General features: G+C 37.0%; 1 protein-coding gene across 1 annotated transcript in view; it reads left to right on the top strand.

Moving 5' to 3' along the window:
* The window catches only part of LOC128096970 (selection and upkeep of intraepithelial T-cells protein 2-like), a 35,504-nt gene that overhangs the window by 11,693 nt on the left and 5,736 nt on the right, over positions 1–18,075 (top strand). The window contains exons 4-7 of the mRNA XM_052717186.1: positions 1,466–1,813; positions 3,712–3,993; positions 6,099–6,206; positions 17,855–17,962. Coding sequence (XP_052573146.1) covers positions 1,466–1,813; positions 3,712–3,993; positions 6,099–6,206; positions 17,855–17,962 — 846 coding nt within the window. The remainder of the gene's footprint in view (positions 1–1,465; positions 1,814–3,711; positions 3,994–6,098; positions 6,207–17,854; positions 17,963–18,075) is intronic.

Raw genomic sequence — 18,075 nt, 5'->3', positions numbered from 1 at the left:
TTATCTCTATATCCCTTTCACAGAATAGTAATATTATGTTTCTCCCTAAGGAACATATCTGTATCAGGTTCTGGCCACTTTAGGAGTGTCAGGTATGGTTTCTGTAGCATGGAATGGGTCTTAAATCCCACCAAAATTGGTTGGTTACTGCTCTAACATTTGTGTCACTGTTGCACAAGTTCTTTTATTAATTTTATAATATTTCATTGTATGAGTGTACCAGAGTTGGATTCTTCACTCACCTATTAAAGGGCATTTTGATTGCTCCATTCTTTTTAGCAACTGAGAATAAAGAAGTTATTTGTATTTGTGTATAAATTTCAATGTATATGTACTTTATAATTCATTTGGATTACATACAGAATCATGATTATGGAAAGAAATTATTATAAGCCCACATTTAGCACTGTTAGAGAGTGTCAAACTGTCTTCCATAGTGTCTGAATAATTCTGCATTGCTGCCAACAATAAATAACAATCATATTTTCTTCATCTTTTCCCATCATTTTGAGTTGTCAATGTTTAAGATTTCAGCTATTCTAGTAACTGGTTGATGGCTTATTGTTGTTTTGATTCACAATATTCTAATGTCACAATATTGAGCTAATTTTCATCTTTATTTACTGTAGAGTCCAGGCTATTCCCTGCTCTACTTTACTCTACATCATGTGAAACAGTAGCTTTCAAGCTGAGTATTGCCCTGAGTGACTCCATTTCACAGTGCAACAGTTTGTTAAATTTTGAATGCACATGCTGAGTCCGAATAACTGTGTTCATTTGTGCAAGTAAAGTATCATTACCAATCTAGTATGAATCATGAGGAACAAAATTACAAATAGCTTAATCATACAAATAAAGAAACTAATATCTATTAAGTTATCAGTGTGGATCAGGAATAGCAGGGCACATGGAAATATTAAAACTATATCATAAAATGCAGGCCTGTTATTGAATACACCAGACCAAGGGAGGTGGTAGTCCTTCATCTGTATCATATAAAAAGTGGAAGATTTAAGACAAAGTGCCTGTCACACTCTCATCTACAATCCTCTTGCATGCATCACAAGACATACTGGCTGTTTATTCCCTGCTGTCCCTGGAGCCTGAGTTTAGCAAAATTTCCACTATATGACATAGTTTACTCATATTGCAATTTTCCCTGACCCAGACTTGCACATTGCCTTGATTTATCTTGAATCAAGCCTGTCTTGAAGTGACTCAACATCTCCAATAGTTCCTTAAAATTGTTTTAAACCATTTGTAGTAACACTTTTTGCTTTAGTATCTATTAAGTAATTAGTAATTAAAATACCTTCAGGATAAACAAAGTGATCTTAAGTCAAGTATGTATATATGCTTGAGGGGGCAGAAGATAGAAGAGGGAAAAACAGAGAGAATGACTTTAACAAAAGGTGTGAGTATGTTTACTCATTTACACTCTTGTCTTTTGGTTTCTCCTTCACAGAAAAATTCATAGTGACTGGATTGACTAGACCAGTCTTGACTCCATTGGGTGGAACTCTGGAAATCAGTTGTCAGTTGTCTCCACCACAACATGCACAGCACATGGAGATTCGCTGGTTCAGGAACCATTATACACAGCCAGTGTACCTGTACAGGGATGGTAAAGACCTGCATGGAGAAACTATCTCCAAGTATGTGGAGAGGACTGAACTCCTGAAAGACCCCATTGGGAAGGGGAAAGTGACCCTCAGGATCTTTAATGTGACTGTTGATGATGATGGGCCATACCGCTGCTTCTTCAAAGATGGTGAATTTTATGAAGAGCACATCACAGAGGTCAAGGTCACAGGTAGACATGGATTCCTATCTGAGACTGTTGTGTACCCATAATTCAAAGCCTATGTAGGGTTGAGTGGTTGGAAAACTATCAGTGCTTGACTCTTTTTGCATGGTTTGGTTAGCAAAATGACTTCTTTACTATTAGTTTTTTATTTGGATGTCATGGAAGATCAAAAATGAAAATTACTACAGTGCAGAGTAGTTCTATTAGTAAATACTTTCTTATTATTCCTATATACATTGTTAGATTTCTAACATATAATCAGCTTCCTTTTAGGTTGTTTTATTACCCTTTCAAATATCTCTATCAACACTTTAGTAATTTTCCAAATGAACTGAATTTTTAAAACATGCTTCTTACTATAAAGTTGGGTGAGTATGGAGGTAGAGAGGACATGGGAGGAATTTCAGGGAAAAAACATGATTAAAAATATTGTGTGAAAATTTTTAATGAAAGAAAAATATTCTTTTTACTAATAATACTTATTTCCATTTCTCTCCAAATCAATGCACTGACTACTTAGTACTTGATTAATTTTCCTAAATCTTTTTCAAAAGATTTAGCTACAATCATCACTATCCTCACATATAATATTATATATGAAATAAAGGCAAATATATAGCATTTATGCTACTTTCCTTACTCTGGATTATTTTGGATGAAAAATAAAAGGAGAGAAGGTTAGGTTTAAAAGAAACTGAAAAAATTCTATAAATGTGTGCACATACATGTAGGACTCTAGACTCAGATGAATAATCTTCATTGGCTGTCAGGTGACACTTCTGTAGTGTAGAGCAGAATTATACAATGTAGCTCATTGCAATGTTTAGTGGTCTAATGTGACAAAAAGCTAATCATTGCCATTTTCAGTAGTCTAATGGGGCAAAAAGCAACTGTGTTAGCACTGATATATAACATTTTTGTTGTTCCAGGGACACTTTACTAGACAGAGCAGCTTTGGTACAGTGCTTTAAATCTCCATTCATTTTCTTTTGCCCTATGCATTAGGCAAGTTTTGGGCCTCATAAAATATGCTGAAAATTTTCATACATGTTCATTTTCTCTAAATTAATATGTACTTTTCACACTATTAATGTATTACCTATTTTATATTAAACATATTTTTAGTATAATTTTTCCTGATTCTTTGGGAATTTCACATCATCCACCTCAATCTCACTCACCACCCAGTCCCTCTGTATTGGCCCTTTACCCTTGTAGCTAGCACCCCACCCCTACCCCTGCAAAGGAAAATTAAAAAAAAAAAGAAATAAAATATTAATTGAAAAAACGATAACAACAAGAAAAGCAAAATGATAACAAACAAATACTTTGCTCCTCCATCTTTCCCACTCTTCCATCATCCCTTCATTGGTTTTAGTGGCAATGGGAGCTACCTTGTGCCACACAGTATATCCTTTTCTCCAAATAGCTTTACTTGCAAATGTTCACAAATTATAAAATTACCTGTGATAGAAATACACAACGATTCAAGTAGAGTTCCACAGTTGTGCTATAATGAAATTCATTTTTATAATCTATTTACAATGGTTCAAAAATAACTAGTGACTATGATGAAAGAAAAAATTAAATTATAAATTCTATAAGGTTCAAAATCTTGATTTTTGTTCACCATAATCCAAAGACGTAGATTTTTTAAATAAATTAATAAACAAGTGAAACAGGCCTTTTCTTAGCTGCCTTACTTTGGACAGATTGCTGACTGTGAACTATAGCCTTTCCATCTGGCTCTTGCCATTTTCACAAGGCAACCAGAAATGTATAGTTTTTATTATTAATGTATCTTTTGAAACTGGGATTAAAGCCAAAAAGAGCTTCTACTTTTCCATCATTTCCTCTTCCATTTATACCTAACAATATTGTTTTCCTCTTTTGTTGTCAACCAGTCACGAGCTCAGACATACAGATTCTTATGCATTCCCCTAATACCAAAGGTGTGATGTTGGAGTGTCATTCAGGAGGTTGGTTCCCACAACCTCATATGGAATGGAGAAACAGCAAAGGAGAAATCATTCCAGCAACATCAAAATCCCATTCACAGGATGGAAACAAATTGTTCAACATGACAATGGCCCTTTTTATTGAAGCCAATTCCCACAGGAATGTCACTTGCTATTTTCAAAACTGTCTAACTCACCAAGAAGAAAGCATAAGTATTGTCCTATCAGGTAAAATGTGTGTTTGTTCTTCAGTGATGGCCAATGGTGCACATATTTGTGTATCACCTCTTCCTTGATTTGGTTCTTAAGGGCTTGCACTCTCTTGGCCTTACTCATCATCTAGTTTGTCGTCTCTCTTACTCTCTCTGATGTGTTTATTTTCTCAGTCTATAGCCTTGAATATTGTAGATTCCTTTTCTGTCACTGTGATAAAACATCATGTTCATAAACAAATTGGAGTGGGAGAAGAGTCTATTTGGATTACATTTCTACATCTTAGTGTTTCATCAAGGGAAGCCAGAGCAGGAGCTCAAAAGAAACTTGGAGGCAGGAACTAAAGTAGAGACTACAGAGGAACACTTTTCACTGGCTTGTTCTCAATGGCTTTCTCTGCTTTCCTATAAAACCCAGGAACACCTGATGAAGGAGGGCACCACCCACCTCCAGGGACCCAGGCCCTACCACATCAATCATCAATCAAGAAAATGCCTGCACTCATGGCCTAAGTCCAATCAGATGGATGGAATTCCTTAATTAGGGTTTCTTCTTCCCAGATGACTCTAGTTTGTGTGAAGTCAACAAAACTAATTGGCATATTGCCATCCAGGATTCCACGGCATAGCTTTTGAGGCCTTTCTCTCTTCTGACTTCCTTTTTTCTCATAGCTTCAAGTAACACCAGAACACTCACTCTTCCTCCCTCCTTCTGCTCTCATCTGAAAACTTATAAGTCAACCCAAAAGTTTAATAAATATAAAATGAGCACAATAAACTAAAGAACTAAACTCATGGTTACTCTAAAGTGTGCTTAATTTAGTGCTCTGAAGTAGCATTACATATTTTCAGTTTATCAGAACTAAATCACTAAAGTCACCTGTGGCTTCCATTTTCTATCACATTCACATATACGTAGAAATAATACTAGGTCTACTGTTAAAATATACCAGAGTCTCATTATTACTGGAGTCCCAAGACAGATGTCTGACTTAGGGTCCCAGACTGTGGTGGTTCCAATAACACAGATTTAGTCACATATCCTAAAAAGAAAAATGTGTGTAAAGCCTGATGATAAAACAAAAAAAAAGACAATTTAATTTCACTCTGGTCACATTTATAGAACAAGTCTAAGGATGTCCTCATAGTGACAATATAGGCAATTCATGTTACAGACATGAACAGACAAAACTAGAGTTGAGAGGTTTTGAACAGCACACTGAATATTCTTCATATAAAGAAGGTTCCTATCTATAAGGGGTTTGGTGAGGGGTGACTCTATATTTGGTATAGACCTGGAATCAAGAATTTAAAATGAAATTAGGAATCCAGCAAGTCAGAAAAGAATGAATCAGAGAGAAAAAATAATCAGATTAATAATTGGATTCTCCTTCATCACTTCTCACCACTATATAAGTCTGAATTATAGATTATGATTTAGAAATAGCATCCTAAAACTCTCCTTTTTTATCTAGTATATGATGGTATATCCTGAACATAGGATGAATTACTTAAAAATATCATCTGTGTTAAATACCCTGAAATTACTCCCTTTTTAGTTATAGATAACTATCTCCCAATTTTTTGAGTTATTTGTTGCCCCTGTTACCTTCATACTCTCACCTCCTAATGTTCTCCTTCTCCATCTCATCTATTTACACATCCATGTAGATGAACTCAGCTTCAGATTTTTCCTCTAGTTGTTTCTTTTTCCAGCATAATGTAAATTCAACTAACTTTCCTTATCTCCTTCAATTCTACATTCAAATCTCACTTCCTCATAAGTATTATCTTGATAACCACCCTGAAGCATACAACCTGCCTGCCTCACTCACCTGGGGGTCACTGTTTCCCTACCAGTTTAACTTTGCTTCCTTTCTTATTAGTCTCATTTTTACCTATTGTGCAACCGTATTGTTATGCTGTTCTAGATCTCTATATCTGTATCATGGCATGATCTTTACCCAATCCATCATAACTGCTTTTCCACACCTGTGTAGGCCTAATATTCCAGGGTGGTATTCTCTTAAATTGTAACAAGCTTCAGATGAGTCACCATTGCTAACTAGGTATGTACAAGCCAAGTTTTCTCAGTGATAAGATTTGTGACTCATGTTTCAGGTGAACTATTTTCATGGAAATGTGTTTGGATGTGGATTATGAGTATGATAGCATCTGTGCTGATAGCCTTCCTTGTGACGTACTGTGTTCAGCAATATCTCATATATGGTAAGTAGGTTTGTGTTGTGGAATGAAAGTAGAAGAAGGGGAAGTAGCTAAAGTTATTTAGTCATTGCTTCCCAAGCCAGTCTGCCAAGGAAATCCTAAACTCTCCAGTCACATATTATGTAGGATCTTACCCACTTCTTGGTCCTATATTCTCTGCTTCTGCTGGTAGAGTTTCTCACAATACTGTTTACAAAAGCTGGTTCTGCCTTTACTTTCATCAAGTTGAAACAACTTTTACCTATGGTGATTGACATCCAAGTTGACCAGTGTAGATGTAACCAACCATCTTATTAAATAAGAAACACAGAGCCTATTCAGAGAAGAAAGCCAAGAGGTCAGAACTAAGAGCCTTACCCTTCCTTCTTCAGCCAAGAGAGCTCTCCAAAAGGGACCTACTTCCTGTGTGTATGTCTTTATATAGTCTAGCTGTTCTGCCTTCTCATTGGTTGTAAACCCAAACACATGACTGCCTCTGTAGAGACTTCCAGGGCTTCTATGGTTGGTATTGAGATTAAAGGCGTGTGTCTCCAATGCTGCCTGTATCCTTGAACACACAGAGATCTACCTAGCTCTGTCTACCAAGTGCTGGGATTAAAAGCATGTGCCATCACCGCCACGCTCTTGCTATGGCTCTAATAGCTCTGACCCCTGGGCAACTTTATTTATTAACATACAATTAAAATCACATTTCAGTACAAGTAAAATACCACCACAGACCAGAGAGATGTAAAGATGTAACTATGTATGCCATTACCCATGCTGAAGTGAGCCATTGAAGTAGTATCCATTTTTTATTATCTGGACTCAAGTAATTAACTGTCTGCCCGTGATCTTGTGAGTAATCCCGAATAAACTCATTTGTTCACTAATCACTTACTCGGAATCTTCATTCTGTCATGAGTGGCCTGTTCAAATGAATAAATTTTTGTTTTTTGTCTACCCAGGAAATGTTGGGGAGGAGTTGCTGCTTAGCATATACAGTGTACAATATAAGGTTGATTTGTCTAATTGTGATCAGTCTGAGGGTAAGACATCTGTGCAGATCAATCTCAATATCAATAACATCACCCATTCCCTCATTCCAGCTGTGGGAAATTACACATTGACATCTTGTCATCTTCCCTTTGTTTCTCTTTTCCTGTCAAATCAAAGACTAGTGTGGAGGATAGCAACATCCTTATGTCTTTTTATATAATCATACCTCTCATGTGAGAAAATTATTTTTGGGCAGACAGATGAGCCTCAGTTTCATGTCTTATCACTCACAGAAAAGGCATGTGACTGCTGACAGAGCTTTCTTATAAAAGAAGTATCTGTCACTTTCAGAGACTACAATATATAGTCCATCAGGCATTTGGGTGCTTCTCAGTAATCAACATGAAGCAGACCCCATTCATCAGTGAAGCATTCCACCTGATGCCATTCAAAGACAGATATCCACACATAAGAACATCCTTCCCAAAAAATACTCTACTCTCAGATATCTCAGTCTTGGTTTCATGATTTATAACTCATCATAGTGAACACACAACTTTCACTACAGAAAAGAAGATCTTTGCTGAGGAGTTCTCCCTCAGAACAAAAAACTTAGAAATCACTATAAAAAATAAAATGATGAGGAAGAAAATTATGAGGTAACAGTGATAGAATATATGCATCAAGTATGATTTTCAATATCAGGGAAAGGAAAGGCAACAAAATTATGATCAGCTGAAATCTGTATGGCTTAAAATTGGGAAGACTTTAGAACACACAAACAAAAACTGAGTTTCTCAGAATCTGGATTGTGAAACTGCAGGATATGAGAGCAGATGGGACCAATATAAGTTTCACAGTACTAGAGAAACAGTAATATAACCATCCATGCTGCATAACATGAGGCAATATAAGGACATCATACTGGATGGATTGACTCTCAGGAGGCACTGGAAACACTCAACAGTCTCAAGACAAGATTCCCTTAAGTATCAAGGATTGATGTAGTCAGAAGTTTTCTTTGGTCCTGCCCAGCCCTGCAGCCCTGCAGCTGTTTATAAAATAATCACTCAGAGGCTTAATGTTATTTAAAAACTGTATGGCCTATGATAGGCCTCTTGCTAGCTAGCCCTTATATCTTAAACCAACCCATTTCTATTAATCTATGTTTTGCCATGTGTTCTGAGGCTTTACCGGTCTACTGGCATGTTGCTCCTTGGGTGGCAGGCTGGTATCTCTCCCACCTCTGCCTTTCTGTTTCTCATCTTTCTCTTGGATTTTCTGCCTAGCTATAATCTGACTTGCCATTGGCCACAGCATCTTCTTTATTAACCAATCATAGCAACACATATTCAAAGAATACAGAAAGACATCCCACAGTACTTCCCATTTTCTGTCTAATCAGAAAGGAAGGTTTTAACTTAAACATAGTAAAATTACATATAATAGAATAGTTATCAAGCAAGAATTATAGTTACAATATCTGGTCCATTTGCATTTGGCAAAATTAAAGAAAATACTCTATCATACAGCCTATATTTGTGAGTCCAAAGTTTCATATCTAATTTGTCTTTTATCATAACCAAGGAAAATTATAATTAAGTCTATCTAGTCTTCAATTACATCATAGACCCCAGAAGGATAGAATATTACCTAAGTAAACAGGAAGAACATTGTAAGCAACTTCCAAAAATCTAGAATAACAGAAACAGTTGGCTGCCTGGACCGTCACCCTAAGTTCCACTGCAAGGTCACAGCATCCATCTTCAGCCAATAGGCCTACAGTCTCTTGCAGACATTTTAGTGAAGCAGGAAATTTTAAGGACTATTCCACCCACTCTGAAAAAGTCCATCAGTCGCTTCTCCCTGTGACCTGTAGAATTTCTGTCAATTTCTTTGACAAAGTGGGAACCTTAAGGACCATGTCACCTGTTTTGGCAAAGTTCAGTGGTCATTTTCCCATGGGTCCTGCATGTCCAGGTTATACAACATACTGTCAAGCAGTCCAGGCAAGAGCAGTTTCTGGCCTCAAATGACTAACTTTTGCCATAAAAAAAGCAAAATCCATATGAAGTTTCTTCAATCCCCATCATCTTCTCTGAAGTAGATTGGTGCTGCCAGGAGCAGATACGTCTCAAATGTCCAGAAAAGTCTAATTTCTTACCACATTTTAAATGCCATATTCTGTAGGACTTTGAAGTATTTGAAGAATACCTACCTAATTATCTGGGACTATGGGGGTCCAGCCCCTCGATAGTCCCCTCCCAGGGTCCGGGAAAAATCTACAACCAGCTGATAATTAATCCTTGATGAAAAGAAATGAATCTATGTACATGAAACTCCTTAGTTCATACACTTTACTATTCTGTGGTAGTACTCTCTCTACACAGCTTCTATTCTGCTCTCATGTCTAGCTCCTTTCTTGCCTGATTTCTCTATATTTATCTACTGTCCCCTCTAGGTTCTATTTTAATTCCTTCATCTAGTTCTGTCCCTTCTAGGTTCTTATCTATCTAGTTCTTTCCCCTATCAGCTCCTCTCCCATTTCCTTCTCTCTCATCTGTCTCTTTCTCATCTTGTTCTTCCCCATCTGGCTCTTCCTCATCTTCCATCTTGTTTCACTAGTCCTCTTTTCTAGCCCTTCAATCTAGTTCTTCTCCATCTCAGTTTGTTCCTCTCAAGTTCTTACCCATCTAGTTCTTCCATTTTCTTTTCTCTTCTCCCTCCTGTGCCCTGGAAGTCCCAGTATATAAAGGGAGGGTCTGAGCTAAATTGTGTAAAGCTATTACTTAATGTCTACCTCTCCTAAGTGGTGTCTCCTTGTGGAATTTATCTTAAGTCAGGAGACTTGCCTGTGGGCTGCTATCATTGCTTGTTCTCAGAAGTTGGGCGCCCCCCTGGGTGGTGTCTCCTTGTGGAATTTAAGTCAGGAGACTTGCAGGTGGGCTGTTATCATTGTTATCCTGGAAGTTGGGCACCCATCTGGGTGGTGTTTCCTGTAGTCCTTGAAAGTGGCTAAGGGAGATAATCTGATTCTAGAGAGCACCTTTCCTGAGGCTGTTCTCCAAATACCTGGAATGTGTATGTCCAGAGAGTAATCAGTCCACACTGTTAGCCCTTCTTAGGGAAGAGTCAATTGGGAAAACTATGAAGGCACACATGATTTTCATAGCAGAATACAGCTGATATATAACAAGCCAAGTAACACCAAAAACTCCTTGGGATTTGGCTTCCTCTGGAGGAATTCTCTGATCCCTCCAGATAGTGACTTTGCCATAACCAACTGAGTTCTTATGATATATTCCTGTGGCCTGCAGCACCTAATTGAAATATATCTATGTATACCTAGAAAACTCAACCAACAAGACTATAAGTTTGATTATCATAGATGACAAATTATTAATCTGTATTTATCAATTATACATTACAATTTTAAATGATTTGCATAAACATAGTACCTTAAACATAAGTAGGAATATATATAGTATAACAAAATTAACTAAATTTATATCAATAAACTAAAATCCACAGCAATGTAAAACATTTTAAACAAGTTGTTGCTCTTTAAAAGTAGATTCAATGATCTGCTCTTTCATCCTATCATATCTATATCCTACATTTCTATATCATATCCTTCTTTCTTTTTTTTAGAAAGAGATTGACTATGACCAACAACAATTTGTAAACAATTCCCAAATAAGGACAAACATCCATAATCCATTTCTTGGGAATTTGGGTGTAGTGTTGAGGCTACTTCCTGATGATTGGGGGTGCTGGCAGTCTTATGAAGACACAAAGAAAATTTTAGGATTATGATCAAGTCCTATGAGGCTGTATTCTCTAAACCAGTTGCCTTGAAGCTGCTCTGGATGCTGGATCATCTGGAGACCTCTCAGAGGGTTTTCACTGATAGAACCATATTAACATGGAAGGAATTCACAGCTTCTCATCTTCTGTGGAAAGAAAAGCAGAACCTCTTTTCCAAAGCAACATATCCTTAGACAAATTTTGAAGCCAAGATACCTTTAAAGTACATATATTGGTTTAACTCAGCAGCCTTTACAATCAAATGTCTTTCAGAAGTTAAAAATCTCAAAGACAATATAATCCAGACTCTCTGTGTTATTTCCATCTTTATGTGGCTTATTATATTACTTTTACTGTCCCTGTAAAGACTTGATTTTTTTAAATTATCTATTTCTTTATATAACTGCATATACTCCTTTTCCTCTCTTCCAAGCCTACATACATTTTTTTTTTGCTTACAAACTGTATGGCTGTGGTAGGCTTCTTGCTAACTGTTCTTATATCTTAAATTAATTCATTTCTATAAATCTATACCTTGCCACATAGCTCGTGGCTTACCGGCATCTTCACATGCTGTTTGTCATGGTGGCGGCTGGCAGTGACTCCTTCTGCCTTCCTGTTCTTTCTTTTCTCCTCTCTGTTAGTCCTGCCTATACTTCCTGCCTAGCCACTGGCCAATCAGTGTTTTATTTATTGACCAATCAGAGCAACACATTTGCCATACAGAACATCCCACAGCACTTCCCCCCCCTTTTTTTTTTTTCAAAAAGGAAGGTTTTAACCGTAACAAAGTAAAATTACATATAATTTGGGAATTTGGGCATAGCTTCTCTTACTACTTCCTGCTGGTGGGGGGTGCTGTATCTTATGGAAACACAAAGAAAATTTTAGGATTATGGAATAGTCCATGAGGCTGAATTGTCTGAGCCAGTTGCCTTCAAACCATTCTGGATGTTGGATCATTTGGGCCATGGTGTCATCGGAGACCTTTCAGGGGGTCTTGGCTGGTCAAACCTGATGTATCTTAATCTGGAACAAATCCATAGCCTTTGGCTTCCTGTCAGAACAAAAGCAGAGTCTCCTTTCCAAAGCAACACATCCTTACATCCAAATTTTGAAGTCAAGATATCTTTAAAATATACATATTGGTTTAACTCAACATCTTTTTACGATCAAATGTTTTTCTGCATTTAAAAATCGCAAAGACAACACAATCCAGATTCTCTGTGTAATATTCATCTTCACATGGCTTATTTTTTATATTAATTTTACTGTCTCTTTAAAGATTTTATTTTTTAAAACTATGTATGTGTTTATATAACTGTATATATCACCTTTTTTGTCTCTTTCAAGCCTATGTATATTTTACACACATCGTAAACTATTACATCTGAATCTGTCTTATTGTGAATCTATTGCTTTAAACTGCAGCATTTGTAAGACTGAAATGGCGCTATGGCTGCTGGCTCCGCCCACCTCAGCTTCCCAACATGGCGGTGGTACGTTTACCACCAGGTCTGAGAGCTATTGTGGGTCTATGCTTTTATCCAAGCAGTGTGTAGCCCAGAAACCCCTTTTTTTGTTTTGTACTAGCAAAGGCTAAATCCACCACGCAGCTTAATGTGCCACTTGCAGAGGCCTCATTCCTGCCATATGGTGGCAGGTCGACTGTGCAGGAACCTGCCAGTAACTCAAACCTGCAGGCTGCCACTCATTTGAGGAGAGACAATTAGGAAGCTGTTTTTAGCTCCGTTTTAGAATCTTTTTTCAGGTTTTAGGTGGAAACTCTTGCCAACTCGTTGGGTGCCATTTGTAGCTAGAGTTTTCCTGCCTTGCCCACAGTCAGGACATGTCTCTCTCACCTGCCAGTCCCACAGCTGCTCAGACCCAACCAAGTAAACACAGAGACTAAGCCTACATACATTTTTATATACACTATAAACCATTTAGAGTTTTATTCCACCTGAATCTGTGTTATTGTGAATCTATAATCCTTCTCTGACAAGGAGAGATTTTATACTGCTAAGCTGCATGGCTAGGACCAACAGCAGGCTTGGCTGTTGACTGCACCCATATCAGCTTCCCAACATGGTGGAGGTATGCCTACCACCAACTCCAGGAAGCAGTTGGTCTATTCCAACAAGCAGCATGCCACTCCTTACATTTTTTTGGAAGTCGCTTGTTTGTACTTCCTGTTTAACTAAGTAATATTATTCCTTCTCAGATCTTTGAGGCAGTTGAAGATTAGATAGTTATAGTTTCCCATGTTAGCAAATTCAGAAAAGAAACTCACTAAAGAGGTTTAAAGTGTATAAGTTTGAAAGACATCAAAAGATAGTTTTTAATTGGTAATACAAGTTAGGATAGAAAGTGAATTAGGTACATTTTGGATTCTCCAAATAGGATAGATAATGGAATATTTTCACTGAATTTCTCAAATACAAATGGAGTAGACATTGTTGGTGTATTTATTGCTTGTATGTATTGTATATAGTTATTGTACTTATTGTATATAGTTTTTCTTATATTAGTTATAACTTTTTTAGTCAACAAAAGAGGAAAAGTGGTGATATTTTATTTGTGCTCTAACAAATAAAGCTTGCCTGGGGATCAGAGGACAAAGCCAGCCACTATAATAGATATAGAGGTCAGGCAGTGGTAGCACCTGCCTTAAATCCTAGCATTTGGTAGGTAGAGATTCATCTGAATCTCTGTGAGTTCAAGGCCACCCTGGGAACAGAGTCAGGTGTGGTGGCACATCCCTTGAATCCTAGCACTAGTTAAACATAGAGGTCTGGAGGTCTATACACATAGACAGGAAGTGATAGAACTAGATGGAAACAGGAAGTGATGTAGCTGGGTAGAGGGAGGAAGTAAGATGGCAGGTCACAGAAAGGTATACAAGGCATAAGTATACCTGAAGTATCTCTCTTGGGTAGATGATTTCCTAGTGGTAAGAACTTGTGGCTGCCTTTTTCTGTTCCTCTGATCTTTCAGGTGTCACCCCAATATCTGGATCCACTTTTTTTTATTAATAAGATCATTTAGCAATTCATGTAACAGATTGGAAGACAATAGAAGAAGGATAGTTATCACCAAGGGAATTTGGCATACAGGAGGTGGTATCAGTGCCCAGTTTAACAGGCTGGTTAGCATCTGATTACAGAAAAACTCAAGGAAAAAGTTAACTCAGCTCTTGGTATGGAACTTCAACAGCTTGGCTGAGCCCCATCGTGGGATGTGATCTTTGTGAGGTAGAAGAGGTTTTGACAGATTTACATGATTTAAATTGGCAATTAAATTGGGTTGTTAACAGGCTAATGCAGTGAATATGTGATAAACACAGGAAGTTGTATACAAAAAAAGTCTGCTATGTTCACTCAAAGTCAAATGTGACAACTGAAATGCTAAGAGAAATTTTTACCAATATGCTATATCCCTGTGAGTATTGAGAAGGCTTAAAAGCCTGAGAAAAAGTTCATTGGAGGCATAGATGATAAAGCAGCATAGGAAAATTATTGAGTTTGACATAGAGAAGGGCAATTATTCTCTGTGTGAATATGTGATGTATGTTTCTCCCATGAAATAAGTAAACTACAAGTGAAGATTTTCATCTACCATCTTTCAATAACCAGATATGGTTGATGAAGAAATGGGGTTATGTTGCTGGTTAAGAGCTAGTCAAAGCCAGGGAGACAGCTGGAGCAGTAGACATAGCAGGCTACATATTACCCTGTTCCTGCTTAAACATGAACCATGATGAGTAGCACAAAATGGCACGGGCTGGTGACCATCTAGAGTAGAAAGATCCACAGGATCACTGCAAAACAGCAACCCAGGATGTGGGGACAAATGGCTTATGAAATATGATTGGATTGTCTAGGGCTAGAGGGGTAGTGTCTCCTATATATGTATTTGTACCAACATTGCTTTTGTAATGAAATAATTGATACAAATGATGGGATATTTTCATGCAGTATTTCATCCCAGCTCATGTTCTCTATGTGTTCTTTTAGCTCACTAGAAGCAATTGGCTCTTGCTTGAAGTGGACAGTAGTGAGCCTTTAAAGAACTTATCTACCCTCTGTAAAAGAAATTTGATTTTTTAAGGCTAATTCACAAATGTCTTATAGACTTGGAAAAGCATCTGTGAAAACAACGGTTAAGGAACTTTTTGCAAGCCCCCATGTGTAAGTAAAAACCAGCAAAAGGACACTTCTAGGAGCCAAAAGGATATATTGTCATAGGAGAACTAACTCTTTAGAAAGCTGCTGGGACCAATGAAGTCCTAAGTCCTCACTAATGGCAAAGGCTATTAATACTGCTGTTGATTGTGTCAAAACTATATGATAACACCTGTTGCTAAAGACACTACACCCTTTGACTATCTAACATAAAAATCAGAAGAGGACATAGATGGAAGCTCCCTCCCTGACTGCTGGATTTCATCGCACCAGACAATGACATGTCAACTACTACTGTTTTGATAAGCAGTTGTGAAGTAACTACCAAATTATATTCTAAATATGAGTGTTTCTACCTATAGAGTACTTCTGCTATTCGAATGTAGAGGAAATTTCTCTTTTGCGTTCCCCATGTAGACTTGTAAGTGGCCAAGCTCCTAAGAATAAGTGACTTTTGTTATAACATAGTAGTCCAAATTTCAGCCATAATGAAAAAATAGTAGACATTTATACAACTTTCTCCAAAGTTCAGAAAATGTCGTAAGAGTTCATCAAAAGAGTATAAAGACTGGAGGAAGGCGTTGAGTATTCTATGGATCTTTCATTCAACTAGAAACATTTTTTTTTTCCTGGAGAGTGAAAGGAGACTCATAACACTTAGGAGGCTAAGGAAATTTAAAAGCATCAGGAAGCTCACACAACTTTCAAATTTCACATTTCTCATCCTCATTATTGCTCACAAAATTAGTAAACAAATTTTGGGGAGAAGATATTTTCAGTGGAAGTTGCTTAGAAGTTAAGCAAAGGGTTCCAGGAAAGCAACTTTTATGACTCACCGTTCATACTGGGAAGGATCCTTTAGTTATACAGTTACCCTTGAGTCAACCATGTTTCTCCAAGTAATCCCAGGAAACTCACTAGTCCATCAAACTGGACTTGGTGCAGTACTTTCTTAGTTCTGTTGTAGATACCGTATCTGGGATTGTTAATTGTCACTTCTCCCTGTGACAAATCATACAGTAATATTCCTCAGAAACCTAAATTAGAACTTTATATGCCCCAGTATTACTGGTACTGGGTGTTTACTCCCAAAGACTCCAAGTCACCATACAACTGATATAATTGTGCATCTCAATTTATTGTAGCACTACTCATAATTGCCAAGTATGAAATCAGTTTTAATGTCTGTGAACAGAGTAGTAGATAAAAATATATGAGAATGTGGAATTCATTCATGCTGGAGTTTTATTCTGTTATAAAGAACAGAATTGTCATTGTGAGAACATAAATGAATGAACCAGGAAACTGATATAATTCAGAAATCATACATATATCACAATTTTCCTCATTTGTGGATTGTAGAGTTTACATAGATACAAGAAACATTTTAAATACATGCAAGGTGAATGGAAAAACAAGATTGTCTGGGGGGATCCTAAATTGAAGCAGAGGCAAAAAGTATGTGTGTGTGTGGGGGGGACAATATGGTCAATGGTTATGATATATCTAAAAGTACACATCTTAAAGAAATTCATTACTAAATGTGATGAACATGTGCCAATAAAATTTAAATTCTCAAACTCATGTACATTTTTTTGCCACAGTTTTCTGCAGTATGTTCATCATGTAAGGATTTGTGTATGAATGTTTCTGTATTTCTCTGAAGTATCTGAGTTTTCTCTTGTAGATTTCTAGCTTCCCTTCTGAACACTGCTATCTGACTAAATCAGCTGCCATGTCCAACCTCTCATTCAAGGGCATAGGGCCACTTATTTGAAAGCCAGAAATTCACAACTCTATGCTAGATAATACCTTGTAGAGATCAATTTTCTCAGAAATTTTTTCCTTATTGAAATTATCCAAGATTTTTACATCTTTATTTGCAAATAAGCATTACAGAGAGAGAAAGAAAATGGAAATGGAGGAAATATTTTGAAACCACAAAAATTCTCCACCAGTGACACACCTCCTCCAACATGACCACACCTCTTAATCTTTCTTGAAAATTCCAGCAACTGAGAACCAATATATATGAATCTATGGGGACCATTCTCATTCAAACCACCACAGAGACTATACCTCTCTAACAGAAGAATGGAAACTACCTATGGTAGTACGTTCTCACATTATGGAAATTGGGATTTCTTCAGCAGTTAAGAGGACTTCAGACCTATCTTCCTTTCAGCCTCTTTCAAACACAGAAAAGATAATGAGGATTCTATTACTCTATCTCTTGCTCTTAATAATGCCTTCTCATGACAAGTGAGATGGAGTAAAGGTTAGCTACTTTCCTGTAGTTCTGCTTAGTCTCAATCCCAAACCTGCCCCACCTTAAAAACAGCTATCCCTTTACTCCTGTCATCTTATATTCTACTTCTGAATCTTTCCCTCTTATATGAATACAAGGAGAAAGCATTAAATAGCCCTTACACTTATACCCTGACATTCCCCTCTATATTGATTTCCACATTATCCTGGGAATAGTTCCTCTTAAAGGGAAGGGGGAAGTGATATAATTATATTATAACCTCAAAAATTAAAAGAAAAAATTTTAAAATGAAACTTTAAAAAATACACACACACACATAACCCACAATAACTCTTGCTTTCTTGATATATTTTTTTCAAATGTAGCATACCTCCATACAAATGTCAAATGATAATAACATTTTTTTTCTTTAGGTAACTGCTCTGAGAGATTTTCTTATTTGTTAAAGGGCTCAGTGCTACTCATGACTTCAGTGCTTGCAATTATGGGAGTAATACTCATTTTACATCTAAAACAAAGAGGTATGTAAGCAAGAGGCTGGTCCCATCCTGTAAAAGTCTTCTTCAAACAGTACATTAAAACATTTACCAAAAGAGGCGTAATTGTTACTTGAATTTGAACTATAGGGTCAATA

The sequence above is a fragment of the Peromyscus californicus genome, unplaced genomic scaffold (genome assembly GCF_007827085.1).
Source record: "Peromyscus californicus insignis strain IS unplaced genomic scaffold, ASM782708v3 Scaffold_5__1_contigs__length_169319896, whole genome shotgun sequence".
NCBI classification, from domain to species: Eukaryota; Metazoa; Chordata; class Mammalia; order Rodentia; family Cricetidae; genus Peromyscus; species Peromyscus californicus.
Note: the sequence above shows the minus strand (reverse complement) of the source record. Positions and strands in the feature narration are given on the sequence as shown.